The 21,980-nt window shown below is 44.1% G+C and overlaps 1 protein-coding gene across 1 annotated transcript in view; it reads left to right on the top strand.

Moving 5' to 3' along the window:
• The first annotated feature begins 717 nt into the window (after positions 1–717).
• Positions 718–21,980, top strand: part of GORASP2 (golgi reassembly stacking protein 2) — a 36,050-nt gene continuing 14,787 nt past the window's right edge. Inside the window, exons 1-7 of the mRNA XM_040357770.1 lie at positions 718–891; positions 10,962–11,042; positions 14,058–14,261; positions 15,324–15,410; positions 18,088–18,218; positions 19,914–20,049; positions 21,152–21,275. Of these exons, the coding sequence (XP_040213704.1) occupies positions 829–891; positions 10,962–11,042; positions 14,058–14,261; positions 15,324–15,410; positions 18,088–18,218; positions 19,914–20,049; positions 21,152–21,275 (826 nt within the window). The 5' untranslated portion in view covers positions 718–828. The remainder of the gene's footprint in view (positions 892–10,961; positions 11,043–14,057; positions 14,262–15,323; positions 15,411–18,087; positions 18,219–19,913; positions 20,050–21,151; positions 21,276–21,980) is intronic.

Raw genomic sequence — 21,980 nt, 5'->3', positions numbered from 1 at the left:
AAGTAAGGGTCCCAACACTGAACCTTGGGATACACCACTAATAACCTTAGACCATTCAGAGTAAGAATCATTAACCACTACTCTCTGAATTCTGTCTTTCAGCCAGTTTTCTAGCCATTTATCCATTGGGTCATATATTTATTGTAACTCGCCAATGTGCTGATATTTGGGTGTTTATATCTTAAAATTTCCACAGTAAAATGATACCGTATTGTAAGATATCATAGAGGGGGGTGTGTATGACACATCTGCTTGGTAAACGTATTGGGCCAATGGGAGAATTTGTTTTGAACCCATTTTGAAATATTGGAAAAAATGTCCCTATGTAACCAATGGGTTGATATTTGGGGCTCTGTATCTTTAAATTTTCACAGTAAAATCATACCGTATTGCAAATGTTAGATAGGGGGGTGATGTATGTGTAACAACTCTGTGTAATCATTATTTTATATTTTACATTATGTTGTATCTAGATTTCCTGTGTTGTATATCCAACCAACACAACTTGTCTGATAGCATGACCACTGATTTAGAACTGTCTGATGGCTTGACTCCAGTAAATTAATGAGGGGTGAACATTTGCACAGCTCGACCCATGCTAGGACAGAGCCGGCCGGCAGGTGGCGCTGTGAGAAAATCTCCCCGAAGTGCCTGGCAATCCCAGCAGTGGGCAGCAGATGGCGCTGTGGGCGGAGTGTGAGGCGGCACTGTGCGCTCCCAGCATTCCCCGGGCTGGCCTGTGTGTGCCACGTAAGAAGCTGCCGCTGCAGTGCGTTGTGTCACCGGGAGCGTCCAAGACAGGGGGTCACCGCCTGAGGGGGGTGCGACATGGGGGGCATGCAGAGTGTGGAGATCCCCGGAGGAGGAACAGAGGGGTACCATGTCTTACGGGTAGGTGGTGCAGTGTGAGGGCCGGGGAGTGTCTGTGCGGGGGGAGGGGAGGCCTGTGTGTATCCCGACAGTGTTCTGTGTGGGGATGGAGGAGCCCAGAGAGAGAGACCCCGATCCCTCCTGTGTTTCTTTATTATTATCCGCCATTCACATCACTCCAGCATTGTGTGTGTGACTTTACACTATAAAGGGAGAGCTAAGAGGGCCCTGATCACAAGAGCTTACACTCAGCTTATATCTCATCTCTCTACCCCCCCCCCCCTCCTGTGTGTCTCTTCTGTCCCCCCCCCTCTCTGTGTGTGTGTCATCTCTATCTCCTGTGTGTGTCTCGTATCTGTGCCCCCCCCCCTCTCTGTGTGTGTCTCGTATCTGTGCCCCCCCCCTCTCTGTGTGTGTCTCGTATCTGTGCCCCCCCCCTCTCTGTGTGTGTCTCGTATCTGTGCCCCCCCCTCTCTGTGTGTGTCTCGTATCTGTGCCCCCCCCTCTCTGTGTGTGTCTCGTATCTGTGCCCCCCCTCTCTGTGTGTGTCTCGTATCTGTGCCCCCCCCCCTCTCTGTGTGTGTCTCGTATCTGTGCCCCCCCCCCTCTCTGTGTGTGTCTCGTATCTGTGCCCCCCCCCTCTCTGTGTGTGTCTCGTATCTGTGCCCCCCCCTCTCTGTGTGTGTCTCGTATCTGTCCCCCCCCCTCTCTGTGTGTGTCTCGTATCTGTGCCCCCCCTCTCTGTGTGTGTCTCGTATCTGTGCCCCCCCCCCTCCTGTGTGTGTGTCTCATATATGTGCCCCCCCCCTCCTGTGTGTGTGTCTCATATATGTGCCCCCCCTCCTGTGTGTGTCTCGTATCTGTGCCCCCCCCCCCCTCTCTGTGTGTGTCTCGTATCTGTCCCCCCCCCCCTCTCTGTGTGTGTCTCGTATCTGTGCCCCCCCCCTCTCTGTGTGTGTCTCGTATCTGTGCCCCCCCCTCTCTGTGTGTGTCTCGTATCTGTGCCCCCCCCCCCCCCTCTCTGTGTGTGTCTCGTATCTGTGCCCCCCCCCCCCTCTCTGTGTGTGTCTCGTATCTGTGCCCCCCCCCCTCTCTGTGTGTGTCTCGTATCTGTGCCCCCTCCTCTCTGTGTGTGTCTCGTATCTGTGCCCCCCCCCTCTCTCTGTGTGTGTGTCTCGTATCTGTGCCCCCCCCCTCTCTCTGTGTGTGTGTCTCGTATCTGTGCCCCCCCCCTCTCTCTGTGTGTGTGTCTCGTATCTGTGCCCCCCCCCTCTCTCTGTGTGTGTGTCTCGTATCTGTGCCCCCCCCCTCTCTCTGTGTGTGTGTCTCGTATCTGTGCCCCCCCCCCCCCTCTCTGTGTGTGTGTCTCGTATCTGTGCCCCCCCCCCCCCTCTCTGTGTGTGTGTCTCGTATCTGTGCCCCCCCCCCCTCTCTGTGTGTGTCTCAGATCTGTGCCCCCCCCCCTCTCTGTGTGTGTCTCAGATCTGTGGCCCCCCCCCCCTCTCTGTGTGTGTCTCAGATCTGTGCCCCCCCCCCCTCTCTGTGTGTGTCTTCTTTATGTTTGGATTGGTTGTGTAGTGGACTCCTCCTCACTGACATTGGTAGCGGCTCCCTCATTCTGAAATTATAATGCCGCATCCATCAGAGGCGTCACACACGTGTTCAGTGACAGTACAGACTTCTATGGCTCCTCCGTTCATCCCCTGTCCCCTTGTTGCTGTCATTAAGGGGGGGGAGGGGCTGCCAAATATTATTATTCTGTCCAATCTTTGGGGGTCGGGTCCCTTAAAGTGTTTTGTAAACCTTTGTTGTGTGTCTTAAAGGGGAGTTCCAGCCTTTTTATGTTTATTAAAAGTCTGCAGCTACAAAAAGTGTAGCCGCTGGCTTTTAATAAATGGACACTTACCTGTTCCACTGTCCAGCGATGCGCTGCCTGGAGTCTCCTCCCCTCCGCCGACGCCTCCGCTGCGTCTCCTCCCCTCCGCCGACGCCTCCATTGTAACTGTGGGCACCCGGCCGTGACAGCTTTCGGCTTCATGGCCGGGCACTCACTGCGCATGCGCGAACGACGCAGCGCTCCCTGAGTGGACAGGCGATCGCCTGGGACCTGTCATGTGTCCCAGGTGATCGCCTACAGGGAGGGGCCGCCAAAAGGCGTTATGGCGTATCGCCTAAGCGGTCCCTAAGAGGAAGTGGGACAGGAAGTCCCACTCCTACTGAAGCCCCCCCCCCCCCAAACATTTTTTTTTACATGCATGTAAGGGGGTGAGTGGATTAAGCGGAAGTTCCACTTTTGGGTGGAACTCGGCTTTAAAAAAAAAAACGGAAGCCAGTGGACATCACTGGAGTTGAGGCGTTCTCTGTGGTTGGCAGCTTCCAGGGGCATCAGCCAGGTGTGTACAATGTTTGTTTATAAAAGGAACATGCTTTGTTTTTTATACACAAAGTTGTACTGTCAGCCCAATCATAATGGTAGGCTGTACTACACAACACATATCGGCTCATTTAAAGGAGAAGTTCACCTTTTCTAAAATAAATGCAAATCTTCTTTTTGCTGGTAAAAAATATGTGCATTTATTTTTACACCGGAGCCTGTAAAGCATTTCACCCGCAATCAGGAGAGCGTGGGTGCAATGCCAGGATCCTGCAGACTCCCAGTACACTGTCTGCTTGTATCTCCGGTACGGGCAAGACGAATCCATGAACTACAAGAGTGCTCACTAGCGCCCCTTACAGTTCATTGAGAGCTACAAGCCATCTGCTGCGGTGGATGATGGGACTTGTAGTTCATTCACAGAAATCTGTGAATGAATGATGCAACCTTTGGGGCGGAGCCCCGCAATGTTTATAATCACTTCAGCTCCGGAAGGTTTTACCCCCTCCCTGACGAGGCCATTTTCTGCGTTACTTTTACTGACAATTGCGCGGTCGTGCGACATTGTACCCAAATAAAATTGATGTAATTTTTTTTGGTGGTATTTGATCACCTCTGCGCTTTTTGTTTTGCAATATAGACAATAAAAGACTGACAATTTTGAAAAAAATTATATTTTTTTCTTTCTGCTATAAAACATTAATGTACCCAATAAAAAAAAAAATGTAAAAAAATAATCAAATTTCTTCATCAATTTAGGTCAATATGTATTCTGCTACATATTTTTGGTAAATTGGTTTGCGCAAAAGTTAGTGTCAACAATGTAGTAATGGCGGCGATCTGTTTTTTTTTTCAGTACTGCAATATTGTGAATAAACTGTATCGCGGCGAACAAATCGTACACCTTACTGACACTTTTTGGGGACAGGTGACATTATTACAGTGATCAGTGCTAAAAAAAAAAAACACTTACTGAAGTAATGACACTGGCAGGGAAGGGGTTAACACCCGGGGCGATCAGCTTTGACTAAAAGAGAACTGAGATCCGTGTTTCTGCTTGGTAGAAACACCAAATCTCCATTTCCCCCTATGGCAGAACGGTGATCTGCCTCTCCCTAGAATGATCGGCGGGTCCTGGCAGACATCTCCACTGAAGAACACGCTGATTGGCTTCCAAATGGTCAAAAATGTATCTCCATTAAAAACGCCTGTAAACGAAATGCGGGTAAATTACACTAGTTACCGCGTTTACAAGCTGTTGCAGGCATTTGACGTTTCAAATGCCTCTGAACATCCGTCCTGAACGCATTTTTAATTTTTTTTTGCTTTCCAGAATACGCTTCTTAATTCAACTGCCTAGAAACGACCCTGTGTACATGTAATGATAAGATAACAGAGGAGAGTTCAGGAGCAGCTGAAAAAAAGCGCCCAACTGCTCCTAAACGTCCGTTTACCAGCAGCAGTGTACATGAGGCCTAAGTGGGAAAATATAAAGGGGTCCGTTTTTAAAATGAATAAAACAAGCATTTGCCCATCCCTCACAGATACTGACTGTGTTTTGCTTAAAGCGGAGGTTCACCCTCAAAATGAACTTTCCAGCATCCTTAAAGCGGAAGTAAACCCATCAATTTAACAGTTTGAAAAAGCAGTTACATTCCTGGCATGCCAGGAATGTAACTGTCACATTGGTTGTGCTCTCAACCAAACTGTCAAACCATCCAATGGCTGGTGTCATAACTGATCACATGTGCAGCATCATGGCAGTTGAAGATTAAACAGAGGCCAAGACGCACCTTAGCAGCCGTCAATCAACTCCTCTTCGCTTAGAAACGCCCATTCCCCCGCAGGATTCCCCGCTCGGAGCCGGAAAACAAGGGCTCATATAACGATAAGTACAAGTAAAAAGAGAACAGCATACTGCAGATGTAAGCAGTATGCTACAGCTAATGTCAAAAAGTGGATTTTTGGGTGAACCTCCGCTTTTAATTCATTGAAGGTAAAGATACTAATGCGCAAACCAATACTAACAAAGGGGAGGCTAATAAGTAGCTGCCAACATAAAAAGGCGTTCTCACACTGGAATAATAAAAAAGCATAAAAATGTGGCGCTTACTCCATAATTAATAAACAAACCTAAAGTGCAAAAAAATAGTAATGTCCAATCAGAAAAAACACAGTTCGTAGAATAAAGTGCATGTGCATAAAACAACGGAATCCAATTCATCCCAGTATTTCCACCATCCGTGGTGCGCTAATGGTTTGCCACAGCCTCTCACCTTATCCGAAGACCCCTACAGATCAAGTCAAGCCTCCAAAGCAATCAATTGGTATCCAAGACCAGACAACGTTGACTAACGCCGTGTACACGTGATCGGTTTGTCCGATGGAAAAAGACCGATGGACTGTTTTTATCAGACAAACCAATTCTGTGTGTGGGCTCCATTGGTCTTCCTTTTCTTTTTTTTTTTTTTTTTTCCATTGGTGTAAAAAAAATAGAACATGTTTTAAATTTTTTCCTATGGATAAAAAACCGATAGGAAATTCCGATCGTCTGTGTGGAACTCCATCGGAGTCGACGCATGCTCGGAAGCATTGAACTTCAGTTTTTTTTTAGCTCGTTGTACTGTTTTACGTCACCGCGTTTTGGCACGGTCAGAATTTAGTCTGATAGTGTGTAGGCAATACTGATGAAAGTCGGCTTCATTGGATATCCGATGAAAAAATCCATCAGAAATCCGATCGTGTGTACACGGCATAAGAGATCTGTTTCCAAGCTCCTCAAATGTAGATGACATAGATTAGGGAGGAGCCAGGTGTCGTCACTTCCGGTCGCGACCGAGACCAGAAGTATTGTTTTAAATAAATTGTTTTGGATTACTACAGTATGGAGCCCCCCTTCTTTCATTGTGTGTAATCTACATTTGAGGAGCTTGGAAACAGATCTCTTGGTCAACCTTGTCTGGTCTTGGATACCTCTGGATCCCAATTGATTGCTTTTGGAGGCTTGACTTGACCTGTAGGGGTTCTCGGATAAGGTGAGGGGCTGTGGCAAACCATTAGCGCCCCGTGGAAGGTGGAAACACTGGGATGAATTAGATTCCATTGCTTTATGCTTAATTCAGTGACCTCATCGGCTCCATCTAGCAGCCATAATGCAGTATTTTCCTGATTGAAGTATTCCAGGAAAAGTATCACATTATGGGCACTAGATGGTGCTGATGATCATAGGAAATCAATGTATTAAAGTGATAATAAAGTCTTGTTTTTGTTATTTTCAAAGATTTTTTTTATACTTGCCTGCTCTGTGTAATGGTTTTGCACAGAGCAGCCCAGATCTTCCTCTTCAGCGCTTCTGGCCCCTCCCTCCCATCGAGTGCTCCCACAGCAGCAGCTTGCTATGGGGGCACTAGAGCTGAGCTGCAGATTTGTATGTCCTTTCAGACCCAAAGCCACGGCTCAGCTCCACCCCCTCTCTCTCCCCATTGGCTAACAGACTGACAGCAGTTGGAGCCAGTGACACCACTGCTGTGTCTCAGCCATTCAGGATGGAGAATCCCGGATGGCACATCGATGAATCGAGATTTGGCTCAGGTAAGTATTAGGGGGGCTTCTGCACACTGAAGGTTCTTTATCTTAATTCATGGAATGCGTTAAGATAAAAAAAGACTTCTGGCTTTACAACCACCTCGAGGAGTTGTTAAAAATATTAATATTTTATATAGTGCCTTTTTTAAAGGTAGCTAGCTTCTCAGAGTGCTTTTAGACCCCACATGATTGAACCACTTTAAGTAGTTTCCATGATGTATAAATAACTGGCCAGGCTAGAATTTACATATAAAATTAAGTTCTAAAGTAATAAACTGTATTGCTGTAATTTTTTTTTTTTTTTTTACTTGTGAAAACTTAAATGAATGTATATTGTCTTCATAGTGATGGTAGAGTTAATAGGACAATCCTGGTATAATAAATACCGTAATTGACAAAACAATGAGCTTGTCCTGCCAGCGTGTCCACATTCAGGTGTACAGGTACCTGTTCAGCTCCCATAATCCCCAGAGTATAGGTAGTGTATTAGACTGTATGTACACTCAAATCCTCAGGCAGAGCAAGGGATTGTACTGCATGGAGTATTGATGGTAATATTGATGGTGCAGTTCTTGCTGGAACATGGTAGTCTCCTGTCCTATTCTCTATGCATGAAGGTAAAAAAAAAACTATTTATAAATATATTTATTTTTTATATATACACCAGTGAGAAAAAAGGTAAAAATGTAAGAAAAAAAAAAAAAAGATTTTTAAAGTCCAAAAAAAAATCTATTAACATTCAAATGTGGTGAGTGTCCATGTATAATTCCAGTGCAGCACATGGATATCCACTATCTCCAGCGGTAAACTCTTAAAGTGGTAAAACTTTTTTTTTTTTCTTAAAGCGGTGGTTCCCCCTTAAAAACAACTTTTTTTTATTCCACTGGCCCCCCACATTACAATCGAATTAAGGCTATTATTTTTTTTTGGCTGCTGTACATACCTTGATACAGCATCTTCACCCGTGCATCCGGTTTGCGAGTCCCGCGGGAGTGGGCGTTCCTCACATGTGTTTGACATTTTTCCCAAAAACGAGCTCCCCCCTGTCGCGTAAGCCGCGTCACGGTTGGCGAAAGGAGCCGAACGGCGAGTCGGCGCTATACTGCGCATGCGCATCGCCGTTCGGCTCCTTTCGCCAATCGTGACGCGGCTTACGCGACGGGGGGAGAGCTTGTTTTTGGGAAAAATGTCAATCAAACACATGTGAGGAACGCCCACTCCCGCGGGACTTGCAACCCGGATGCACGGGTGAAGATGCTGTATCAAGGTATGTACAGCAGCCAAAAAAAAATAATAGCCTTAATTCGATTGTAATGTGGGGGGCCAGTGGAATAAAAAAAAGTTGTTTTTAAGGGGGAACCACCGCTTTAACATACCAACGGAGACAGATTAAAACAATTGGCCTCTTACCAGACAAGATGGACCCCAGATTATAGGGATCAAACACGCTTGATAATAATCACCTGCGATGTTCCAATATTAAACTCATTTCCCGCTGATACAATTGATCCACCAGAGAACAAGGAACGATTTTCAAGCAATTCCAAAGCTTCTAATCGATCTTCTGTATTGCTCTCCAGCATATATGAAAATTCAAAAAAGAGGAAACTTCATAGTGTAGTAGAAATTGGTTATTCTATTCCAAGTATTGCACATGAACAAACAAAGAAATCCATACAAACACAGCCGTGGATTTTTAAAATGTAGGCTGGTGCGTGGTGACATCACAGAATGTCTCTCCAAAACCTGTATGCAGCAGCCTCCCCTCCTAATAATTACCTGAGCCAAATCTCAATCCAGCAATGATCCTTGCCTCTCTGGGGGCTCCCACTACTACTTTCTTTCAGCAGCAGGAGCCATTGGCGAATATCAGTGCCGTCAGGCGCACTGAGAATAGCCATCTTAAATTCGGCAATGCCGTGTTTGACGGCTCCCGTGCGCATGCGCTGAGTGACGTCATCGCCGCGCCGCAGCGGCGATACCCGGAAGTAACCTCTGGGAGCGATGGATGTGGCGGAGGGGGACATGAGGACGGCTTTTGGTGCTTCGTTCTAAGGCAAGTACATGCATAATGAGCTAGTATGCTAGTCATGGCTAGTCATTATGGCTTTGTCTTGCAGGTGTTTTTTTTTTTTTTTTTTTTGTTACTGGGTTTACTTCCTCTTTAAATTTGACTCTCAGCAGCAGGAGCCAATGGCTTCCACTGCTCTCAGCCAAGCCCATGAATGCAGGAAGAGAAAGCAGAGTATGGCTGCAGGTGGGGACAGCGCTGCATCGGGCGCGGTGTCGGGTAAGTGTTTAGGGAGGGGGAGGGGAGGGATGGAAAGGCACAAACGGGGAAAAGGTTTTTACTTTTAATGCAGAGAATGTATTGAGGTAGAAAACCTGACTTTTAGGATCACTTCAAGAAGTGTACACTCTTCTGATCTAGTTTAATAATCTGTAGAAAGTATATTTATTCTTGTATAATGTCCCTTGTTTTACCACAACTAGTTACAGGGAGATTGTAGACTGTAGATTAGCAGGCAGAAGGCCGGCTCGGCAGCAGTCATTTGCATGTGATCTGGCCCTGGGAGCGAATAAATCAGCATGTGCTTGTCTTTGGTTGTACTCAGCATTTTCCTTGTTGCAGCACAGCAAACTAGACAATGCAAACCTTGCTGAGGGAACCACAGAAGCTTTTAGGGATGTTAAGTAAAATGAATTAATAATTAACCTAAGATAAGGAAGAAGAGTGAGGACGTCAGGCTTGCATGGTGGAACATATGCTGGAGGAAGGAGTACGTTCGTCTGTAGCAGCCAGGCAGATATTTGCATTTTTCAAACTTCCTGCTGTGGTTGTCAAATGTTTTGCCATTGGTACATTTGGGTTTAGACCCCTTTCACATTGAGGCGTTTTTCATGCGGTACAGCGCTAAAAATAGCGCTGCTATACCGCATGAAAAAAATCATGCCCTGCAGGCTTCAATGTGAAAGCCCGAAGGCTTTCACACTGAAGCGGTGCGGTAGCAGGACCGCTCCAAAAGTCCTGCTAGCCGCATCTTTGGAGCGGTATAGGAGCGGGGTGTTTACCGCTCCTATACCGCGCCTTCCCATTGAAATCAATGGGAAACCGCGGTATTACCGCCTGCAATGCGGGCGGTATTAACCCCTTTTCGGCCGCTAGCGGGGGTTAAAACCTCACCGCTAGCGCCCGAATATCGCGGTAAATACGACAGTATAGCGGCGCTAAAAATAGCGCGGCTATACCGTCACCGCACCTCCGCTGCCCAATGTGAAAGCAGCCTAAGTGTGGTTTTAGGAAAGGAATTCTATTAACATATTTGCAATTTATTATTCCATTTATTGATTTATTCTGCATTCCAGCAAACTGCATTTCTGCAGCCTACTCCCTTTGAATGAGGCCCAGCATGAAAATATTCTCTTTTATTCCTTGATCACACATCTTCATCAGTGGAGGATCAGACTTCAGATTGGCTTGTCCTTCATTTTAGCAGATGCCGGTGATGATCCTTTATTGAAACGTATACTGAAATGTAGGGCTGGGAAAAAATCTATTTGATTTAAAAATCAAGTTGGTAGGTCTAATCGATTCGATTTTTATATTAAAAAAAAAATTCCCCAGGACCAGCGGGCATGAGTTTTTAGGCGAGGCCGTGGCTTTGAATGGTAAATCGAGTTTGTTTTTATTGGGGGGAAAAGAAAATCGCAGATTTTTTTTTTTTTTTTTTTTTTTTTTTTCCTTAGGAGGGAAAATGCCCAGCTCTACTGAAATATGAGGACTGCCATTGCCCTTTTTTTTTTTTTTTAATATCAGCTTAGTCATAGGCCTGGAAAAATCCTGCAGAAATGGGCATGATCCTAACCCCTAGTGTGCATATTAGTTTTGTGTCAGTAACTTTACAAAGTTGTGATGTGGGAGGGTCAGCATTATAGTTGGGCAATGAGTGCTTTAGGAACCTTGAAGGAACGATTGACAGTGGCAGCCACTATATATACGCTCCACGACTCCTGAATTTGTTGGTTTCAAGTCAAAGCACCAACAGCCCTCGCATCCTACAGTACAGATTTAATGTGATAATCAAAACTCTATCCAAATCGATGACTAAACAGACTCTGCATCTCTCAACAGGTACAAGAGAACTCTCCTGGACACAGAGCTGGGCTTGAACCTTTCTTTGACTTCATTGTTTCAATAAATGGCCTTAGACTGGTAAGTTGAAATTGTTTTAGTGTGTATTCTATGTTTACATTATGTGTGTCTTACAACTTCACACACAAACATAAAAAATGTAAAAAACCTCCGGCACTGCTATGGCCTTCTTTAGTGCTTGTTTAAAACGAAGTAGCGGCTCACACTTTATTCCATTCAGCATTGTTCTGTTTAGACAAACACAAACTTCAGGAAAGACGAGGAAAATCCTTCCACTTACTGTATGGCCTAATACAAACTGTCTGGGTGGTATGACTGGAAAGACCTGTTGATCTTGTAGTGTCGGAGGCGGAACAAAATAGTGTTGTGAGGAGGCTCCTCTCTGGCTTAGAAATCCGTTACCTTTTAGATTTCTGAGCCAAAGCCGTGCCTTGGAAAAAAAATTCAGATGTCTCTAAACTGGATCAGCAGGGGGACCAAACTAAGAGACGCACATGAGACTTCCAAGTGGAGGGGTTTCCACTTAATTCTTGAATGTGAAGAATACAATTCATATTTTTGGACGGGCTTTTGTTTTAGAATTTGTACTAAAGAGCTTTCCTGTTCTCATCTGAGCAGTCTGTCGGGTTACCAAAACAAAAAAAAATTCCCAGCACACTTACCGGCTAGCCTGCAAAAAACCCAACAGTGTACGTCAATGACAGAGGGTTTAGTTTGCAAATCTATGTAAAAGCCACAGTGCCTCGCCAAGGCTCCTCTGTATACTGTGTTCCTAACTCTATAGTTTTCAGTCTCCCAAGTTGAAGCACATATAGCAGGGGATAAATCAAGGGGGGCTCACTCCTCCTTTAAGATTCAGGGACACATTGGACACCCAGCAAAAGCACAATGGCAGCTGAAAGCATTCATTGTGTCCCCACGCACAATGCAACCGAAAAGCTGTGCAGATAAGTGGCAACCACCTCAGTCTATAACTCTCCTTTATAGTGAGGTGCACATGGAAGGGGCTTGGTGTATTAAAAAATAACAAAAACATTACCAGCTATCCTAGATTGGGGTAGTTGGCACACTTACTGCACAGCTTGTCTTTGTCGGGGTTCCCTATTTGCTGCGTGTACAGTTCCCCACAGGTACAGATCTGTAGTGGAGATCACTTTCGGTACTCAAGTTTTGTGACAGTTTGATGCACTTGAAAAGGGTCCAAGGCACTGTCAGTAATGTAATTATATTTACATGTTACAATAGAGCAGGGATATGCAATTAGCGCACATCCAGCTGTTGCAAAACTACAAGTCCCATCATGCCTCTGGCTCTGGGTGTCCTGCTTGTGGCTGTAAGAGTCTTGCTATGCCTCATGGGACTTGTAGTTCTGCAACAGCTGGAGGTCCGCTAATTGCATATCTCTGCAATAGAGGGACTGTTTGCATCTTTTAGGCAAAGTGTTGTATACTGAGATATGCTGTGCCTTGAAGATGCCAAGTACTATGACCAATGAGAATGTCCCTTACATTGTGATGGATGGGCATACACTCCGTGCTCATTATGCTGCTACGCATTTTGATGTAATAATCACATGCTGGTGTATGTCGCTGTTTAACCACTTGCTGACCAGCCATCGCAGTTTTACTGAGGCAGGTTGACTCGGCGAAATCACGTTGCATAACGCCACTTCGCCCTGTGGCCACTAGGGGCACACGCGTGTGGTGCCGAAACGAAGTGCCCACTCCTGACAGAGCGAGAACCGGGAGCTGTGTGTGTAAACGCACAATTCCCGTTTCTTTAAGGGGGAGAAATAACTGATCGTAGTGTTAACCCTTTCACTGTCAGTGACATTTTCACAGTAATCGGTGCATTTTTATAGCACTGACCGCTGTAAAAAATGCCAGTGGTCCCAAATTTGAAAAAAAGATTTTTTGAAAATTTATTTGGGGAGATTTTATTACCGTGTTTCCCCGAAAATAAGACCGGGTCTTATTAATTCTGGCTACAAAAAACACACTAGGGCTTACTTTCAGGGGATGTCTTATTTATTTATGGTATGTACAAAAAAGTTTCTCCCCCTGTCAGCTCTGGAGTCAGCATTGTGAAATTCTGTAATCCCAAAAATAAACCTTTGTTTAAAAACCTTATAAAATGATGTAATCCGTTCTGTAAAAAGATAATATCATGTGCAGTGTGTCTCCTTGTGTAACATTATTGTGGAAAATACCTTACTTACAGTGCCGCTTGCCGCTCACCTGAGCCGCTGGAGCTCTTCTTCCCTACTCCAAATACTGTAGAGGGAGGGGCCAAGATCCCCAATGACGTCAGCCACACTCTGAGTACTGCAGTGGGTAGGGGCTTATTAAAGTTTTATTGAAAAAAAAAACAGCTGATATCAGCCGGGAGGAGAAGAGCTCCGGTGGGTCACGTGAGCGCCCAGCAGTGCTTTAAATAAGGTATTTTCCACAATAAAGTTACAAAAGGGAGACACACTGCACATTATATAATCTTTTTACAGAACAGATTACATGTTTTTACAAGGACTTTAACTAGGGCTTATTTTTGGGGTAGGGCTTATATTGCAGCCATCCGAGAAACTCACACTAGGTCTTATTTTCCGGGTAGGGCTTATTTTCGGAGAAACAGGGTATAGCAAAAAGTAAAAGCTATTGTGTGTTTTTGTTAAATTGTCGCTGTTCTTTTGTTTATAGCGCAAAAAATAAAAACCGCGGAGGTGATCAAATACCACCAAAAGAAAGCTCTATTTGTGGGGGGAAAAAAAGGATGCAATTTTTTGTTTGGGTACAGTGTTGCACGACCGCGCAATTGTTAAAGCGACGCAGTGCCAAATTGTAAAAAGTGCTCTGGTCAGGAAGGGGGTAAATCCTTCCGGGGGGGGGGGGGGGGTAGAAGCTCAACTTGGCTCTTTTCTAACCCTTCCTTGCTATACTAAAATATTTTGGTTGGAGTGGGGCTTTAAATAGTGAATAAGTGTAACACTAAGTGTATTGTAATCATTGCTTCTAAGTTTTAAAAGTCTGATAACTAATTTGAATATTCCTATGATATAATTTGGTGATGTCTCTCCCGTAGAATAAGGACAATGATACGTTGAAAGATCTGCTAAAAGCAAGTGTCGAGAAGCCTGTGAAGATGGTGGTGTACAGCAGCAAGACCCTGGAACTGAGGGAGACGACAGTGACGCCCAGCAATATGTGGGGAGGACAAGGCTTGCTGGGAGTCAGCATAAGATTCTGCAGCTTTGAAGGGGCTAATGAGAACGTATGGCACGTGCTGGTGAGTTATTTTTAAGACAATCTGTACTAAGAAAATAAGTGTTGACTGTCATGCTGATCCAAAGACTTGAACACATTGTGGTTACCATATTTATGTGCGTATAACATGCACTTTTTTCCACCTGAAAACAGAGGAAAAACTGTGTGTGTGTATATTTATATTACCAATGGGGGGGGGGGGGGAGGATTGGGCAGGGGTGTCATGCCCTGCCTCTCTCCTGGCCCTCACTCGGCCCACTGGCGTACTCCTAAAGATGGAAGAGGGTCACTGCTAGTCTCTTCACATGTGTCCTTTGTAGGTGGTGTAAAAGTGTCATGGTGAACCGGAGCCCTCAGATTCTTCATTCTCCCCGTTCTTTCTGGCCGATCTCCCTCCCTTCTTCCTCCTGTAGCTTTAGATTGGAGGAGATGAGCGGTCACTTGAAACATCAGAGGAGAGCGATCATGTGACCAGCCGGAGGGTATGGGACTAGTGAGGTGTTTTCGGGCTTTGGTTTGCAATGACGGTGGCACAGTGTGGGAAGGGCCTGTGAGAAGGGACTGGCACTGATATATTTTTTTACTTTGGAGTACGCTGGCAGTGCTGTCCCAGGAGACTGGGGGGTCTCCTGGGAGTGCAAGGGGGCTGTGCAGTGTAAAGGGATTGTGTACTGTGCGGGGGGGGGGGGGGGTCTGCATAGTGTAATCGCAGGGGTCTGTAATGTAAAGAGGGGGGGGGGGGGGTGGGAAGTCTGTGTAATTGCAGGGGGGCTTTACAGGGGAAATAGGGCTGTGGAAAGGTGTGTGTGTTTGTGTGTTTGTTTGTTTTCTCTTTCCTGAAAATTTCCTCTTTAAAATTTTGTTGCGTGTTATATGCTGATAAATGCGGTAACAAGTGGCTTCTTTAGAAAGAAAAAACTTTAAGACGCTGAACACCCTTTTATTTGGATGCACATGAAATGTATGTAGCTGATTTAGACTGAGGGTTCAATTTTTGATGTGTGTGTTGGTTTTTTTTTTTTTTTTTTTTTTTTAAATGTGAGAACCTTTTTTATTTGTTTTTGTTTTTTTATGCTTTCTCAAGGAAGTGGAACCAAACTCCCCGGCAGCATTAGCTGGTTTGAGGCCCCATACAGACTACATCATAGGAGCAGATACAGTCATGAATGAGGTAATACGCTCTTTCTATCTATCTTTTTTGTCTACACTGCCACAGTTTGGTATATTTCTTAACCACTTCAAGCCCAAGGCTGCCATATGATGTCCTGGACTTTGAGTGGAGATATCTGAATGATGCCTGCAGCTACATGAATCCATCAGATTATTATATATATATATATATATATATATATATATATATATATATATATATATATATATATATATATATATATATAATAAAAATTTTTTTTTTTTTTTTTTTTTTCTGGCGGTTATTCCCTGCACCTGTTCAGCCACTTAATTGTTTTTACAGGCGGCGGGAGGGGGACGTCCCTCTCGTCGCCCTGCTCTGCTTGTACCGGCTTGCCTTCCCCAGCAGTCTCTATGACCTTCGGAGGCCAAGCAGGACAATATGACATATCCATCTATCCAATTATAATTTTATTTTGTATTCAATATCAGTCTTTCCAGCTGAGTGGGGAGTCTTGTAGACCCCATATCTCTCCATAAAGAGGACCTGTCATGCCCTATTATAGTGATCAAAATACATTTTAAAGGGAAAAAAAAAAAAGCATAACAATAATAAAATAACTAAACAATTTTTTTTAAAGTGCCCCGTCCCCACATGTTTGAAAGCAGAAGCGACCGCATACATACGTTTGAAAAATTGCTGCAACACAAAGTTTTATTCCCTAGGGTCTCTGCTAAAATATATATAATGTCTGCGTCATTTTCTAGCAAAAAATGTATGATTTTTACATGCAGGAGAGGAGGAGTGCCAGAATAGGCTCGGTATGGACGTAGTTAAAATAGAACTATGGTCAAACTATAAAATCTTATTATATGTAGAATCTTGATCTTTGTTTTTTTTTTTCTGTAAATACCCGTTGGTACTGCCAGTAGATCCAAAACGCAATCGCTGCAGTATTGTCACCCGTGCTGTAGCTACTTAGGTGCCAGTGTGTGTGTTTTTTTTTTTTTTTGGGGGGGGGGGGTTTGATATGCCTAGCTCTGCCCACAGCCCTTTAGATTGACTGCACATTTACTTTATTTTCCTAACCTCCTAAAGGTAAGGTAAAAGCCCTGCTCAGTTCCTTCCATCCCCTTCCTGCACTTGCAGGAGAATTACAGCTGGGAAGCTAGATTGCTCCCGCACCCTGCTAGTAAGTTACCACTAATAAAGAGGTAACTTAAAAAAATTTTTTAAGACATTTTAAATGTCACCTTCCTTTAAAAATGCCTGTTTATTACTCTGAGAGGGGGAAAAAAAACTGATAGGCTTTAGATGGACTTTAACCACTTCCGGACCGCACACATACTGCAGCAGGGTGGCCTGTACGTCGCTTAGGGCATGAGATACTGTGGGCGCGCACGGGAGAGTCCGCCGACCAACCACAATCCCAGTACAGAGGCAGAACGGGAATCTGCCTATGTAAACAAGGCGGATCCCCATTCTGACAGGACAACATGGAGTTTTCCTGTTCCTAGTGATCAGGAACAGTGATCTGTGTTGTCCGAGTGAGCCCCCCCCCACAATTAGAACACACTCAGGGATCACGGTAAACCTTTCGTATTAACCCCTTCCCCACCAGTGTAACTTGTACATTGATTAGTGCATTTTTTTTTTTTTAAAGCACTGTTCCCTAAAAAGTGTCGATTGGATTTAGATTTGTCCACCGCAATGTGGCAGTCCCACTAAAAATCACTTATTGCCGCCACTACCAGTAAAAACAATAGAAAATTTTTAAAGGACCTAAACGTATTCTCTATTTTGTAGACGCTATAACTTTTGCGCAAACCAATATATCAATTTTATTTTTTGGCTATATATTTTAGCAGAAAATAAAATACAGTATTTTTCTTTCTTTTTTTTTTTTTTTCCTCAAAATTGTCGGTCTTTTTCAATTGCACAAAAGATAAAAAGCGCAGAGGTGATCAGATACCACCAGAAAGTCCTTTTGTGGGGGGAAAAAAGGCATACATTTTGTTTGGGTATAACGTCGCACGACCGCGCAATTGTCGGCAAAAAATGGCCTGTTCATTAAGGGGGAAAATCCTTCCAGCGCTAAAGTGACTTGGCTGTACAAGCCTTCTGCATCCTCCAACAATACGGAGGAGCTGCACTGATTGTTATCATTCACGGAAAATGTTGTCTGTATTCATTGCTTTATTGCCTACATCAGTGTTTCTCCAGTCCTCAAGGTGCCTCAACAGGTCATATTTTTGGGCTTTCCTTTTATTTTGCACAGTTTCACTGCCTTGGTAATTACCAAAGCCGTTTCATCTGAGGGAAATCCTGAAAACATGACCTGTTGGAGCGACTGGAGTTGAGAAACACTGGCCTACATGCATTAGATTGGATGTTCTCTCATTTATGTGACCTGAAAAGATGTTCAATCTTTTTATGCCTGTTTATGTATCGGGTCTGACAGCACTTTTAGCAAGTTGCCAGTCACACAGAAGTTTGTTTTTCCATTACCTGATTTCATGATTTGAGTATACATTATTGTTTTTGTTTTTTTGCGCACAGTGTTGGTGATCTGTAATTATGGGCAGCTAGTGAGGTTCTGGGTATTCCTCTCTCTTTGGATTAATCTTTGTCGGTTTGACGTGGATACTATTTTCATTTTAATAATTTTAAACCGCAACAACAAATGAACTGTAACAATGCATTCATTACTTTTCAGTCAGAAGATCTGTTTTCCCTTATTGAGACTCATGAAGGAAAGCCTTTGAAGCTGTATGTGTACAACACGGACACCGACAACTGCAGGGAGGTGGTCATCACTCCAAACTCTGCATGGGGTGGAGAAGGCAGGTGAGTGCTCATAGAAAGCTGCTGTATGGATGGGATCTTTTATAAAGAGAGATATGACTCTCCGTATTCGGTACTGATGGGTACCTATGCTACCACCATATACTAGGGGGGATATAACATTTTTGGGTTACAGTCATAACTGGAGCACCCCTCACACTCTTTACCCAGCATCCTGCATTTGACAGATCAACAAGTATATACCTGTACTTGTGATTTTTAAAGGGAGTTACACATACTCTGTAGGGGTCCCACTCCTTTCCAGTGTTATACTTGTCCATAAACCAGCAAGATATGTGCTGTGCTCATTAGCATTGCAAAGCCACTTGTCAACATTTTGCTGGTTGGGCCACGTATATACTGTATGCTCTCCATTGAATCGTATGGCTAGTTAGTATTCTGCCAAAGCATGAAAATTATCTCTCCATAGGAATCCATGTAGGATTTTGACAAGCTATTGTGCAGTGCTGAAGAGCTGATCTTACAGAAATCCTGCGTGCTTCTTTGTTTTTTAGGCTGACAACACACAGTGTCTTTGCTTCACTGAAGTGTTTCCGTTTGACTAGAAAACTCCACATACCTTTCACTCCTCTCTACACATGCATAGACTGACTTTTTTTCTATATATTATTTATTTATTCATTTTTTATTTTAATTTTTTTAGTCCCACAAACCTGCTCACACACTGTTCAGGAAAAGGGCTCTTGGGAGATGTTTTTCTGGGGGTATGCCTACTTTAGATGCCCCATAAAGATTTTAAAAGCCTGATAATGTTGTAGTGGGGAATCATTTTCTCACTAAATGGACAAGATTAAATAATAAAAAAAATGCTGAGACATGATCTGGAAACAAGGGGTATGGGGGTAAATAGGGTTGCCCCGATACCATTTTTTTTTTTTTTTTGTTTACACAGTTTACGATATTTCAGTTATGTGAATGGACGGAGTCAGTGATAACTGACTCTGTACATTCCGAACAGTAAGGAGCCAGATTTACCGGCTCCTGCCTCCGCTCTCCATCCTGACAGATCGAGGAGGAGAACGGTGGGAGAGGGCAGCGTGGAAGGGGACATGGAGGAAGGCTGGAGGAGGATGCAGGACAGTCGGCGGTGATTGTGTGTGGGGGAGTTACAAGCACTGATTTTTAAAGCGGCTGAATGCCGCGCACGCGGGGAGGAGAGAATCGGAGAAATTACTTTTAAATCTATACAGAGGTGATCGGTGCTTGTAACTCCCCCACCGCATTGATCACCGCTGACTGTACAAGTATCGGGTGAAGCATCAGGAGCATTTGCCTGAGTACAAGTACGTGGGCAAATGCTCTGTACCGATACTAGTATCGGTATAGGGACAACCTTAGGGGTAAATGTGAGTAATACCTAGATATAAAATGGAAGGCTGATACTTTGGCTTTCTGCTTCCTAAAGAGTCAACTATCTGGCTGTCTTGCTTATTTAGTGACTGCGGTAGTAACTTGAATGGCAGAAGTGTTTTGGTTTCCATAGAGCATACAGAGGATCCATACATTGCTGACAAACCCTTCTGAATGGTAGTGTAGATTGTTTTGCATTTATTTTCTCAGACATGATAGAATTGGTCGACGTATTGGCTGCTTCTGTTAAAAGAATTGACCACAGGTATCTCAATATACAGCTAATAACATTTTACTGTTATTTTTTTTTTTGTTTGTTTTTTACAGCTTGGGTTGTGGCATCGGGTATGGCTATCTTCATAGGATACCCACTCGGCCATTTGAAGAAGGAAAGACAATCTCTCTGCCAGCACAGCACTCTCCAGGGGCTCATGTGAGTCCTCTAAAGGACGGTTTTACAGAGGTGTGCATTTCTTTGTTATTGCCCTAGAAAACTGATGCCTTTTTAAGTAGAACTTCAGTCAAAATCTTTCCTCTTCACACAGCTCTGGCACTCTGCATAGCTAGGCAGATATCACCACTATTATTGGAGCTCTGTTGCTTCCTTTGTCACTTTTCTGCTCACAGGACTGTGAATCTGCATTGTTGCACTATTATTATTATTATTTTTATATAGTGCCAATAGTTTATGCAACGCTTTACAACATGAGGGCAGACAGTAAAATTACAACACAATGCAATACAGTAGTAATCAGAAGGCTCTGCTCATTAGAGCTTACTATCCAGGAGGAACACTACTGACTTATTGTCCAGTAAGCAGATAGGAGACACTGTACACTGCAAAGCTTGGTTTAAAATAAAGGGATTGGCTGCGCAGTGTGGCAAGCAAGACCGAGAAGAGAAATACAAATCCTTTAGCGGTCTTTAAATGTACACATTTGTATTTCAGTTGTGTACCTGGTTGTTATAATGTAATACTGGGGAGCACAGTGTATGACTGTCCTAAGATCTCCATACCCTATAATCTGTACAATCCCCTTTACATCTACCATCAACTATGTAGTGCAAGTTCCTGACTAATTTTTCTACAAATCAAATTCATTTAGGTTTGTCCTCGTATTACAGTTTTGGTAAGTCTACAATCAGGTTGTATAGTGTATAGCCAGCTTTAGATGGGGAGACCCATATCTACTATTCATACTGATGGCTTTCTACTCCTAATGTAGTTTAAATGACATGCCCTGTAATTGAATTATGAAATTCATTAGCTTATTAACTGTCCAGAATATGTCTGAAAGTCACTATCCAAGATTGGCCAAAAGCTTATTGAGTGTTGGGAACTGTAGTCATCACTGTAGTTGTGTGCTGTTTATTCAGGAGCGCACAGTGCCCGCCAGTGTCTAGGTGGTGATTCCTTAGTTCAGGATAGACCAATGAAAGGTAATCGCTATGAGAAGCGGGACCACTTGTTTCCTTTTGTTCCAGGTTTTATCATTTTGGCTTTCAGAATCTACAGTACAAGCACGCCTCTCCTAGTAGTACCTTAATTGGTTGTTTTGTTCCAGGTCCAGTTGTCTTCTGTGAACTCTCCTCCTACACTACCTGTTGGAACTCCGGGAATTGAAGCAAGTCTTTCTGGACTGTCCCTCTCCTCTAATTCACCTGCAGCCACTAGTGCTCTTACCTCAGGTATGCAATGTGCCAAATACAGATTTATTTTTTTCCTGATATTTTCCTGCTTTTACGATTTAGGGACAGCAGGCCACTTCATAGTTGTGGATTGATCAAGTTCTTATCTAACTTTTATTAGACTTCATAAAATAACTTAAAGCGGAGTTCCACACTGTTTTTCCACTTTGGCTCCAGGCATTGCTTACCGCTATGCCATCAATGTTTGGGTATTTTTATTTATCCCCCCCCCCCCCCAATGTTTTTAAATGCCTTTTAGGCTTCATTATTACCTGGTTATTCAGTATTGCCTCACGACGTACGCCCTATCCCCCTGCCCGTTGGCTCCAGGGATGTATGTGTCATCAATCCTAGCGGTCATAGGGCATCCTCTGTGCCGAGTGCACCTCGCTTTCTTCACACTAAGCAGGCGCAAGATCGGAAGGTGCATGCTGGGTAGCCAGCTGCACCGTATCCCAGAAGAAATTCCGTCCGAGTGTCAGATGCCCACACTTATGATGGATGCTTACAGAATCGACAGACTGGGTTGCATTTACAAGGAACACAAATGAAAGTAGGCATAAGCTGCGACTATCACTGGGTACTTTAACCACTTCGGCCCTGGAAGGATTGACCACTTTAATGACCAGGCCATTTTTATGTGACAACTGTGTGGTCGTTTGACGCTGTACCCAAATAAAATTGATGTCAGACAATTTTGGAAAA

This window comes from Rana temporaria, chromosome 6 (assembly GCF_905171775.1).
Source record: "Rana temporaria chromosome 6, aRanTem1.1, whole genome shotgun sequence".
Taxonomy (NCBI): domain Eukaryota; kingdom Metazoa; phylum Chordata; class Amphibia; order Anura; family Ranidae; genus Rana; species Rana temporaria.
The sequence above is the reverse complement of the archived record's forward strand: the minus strand, read 5'-3'. Positions and strand labels throughout refer to the sequence as shown.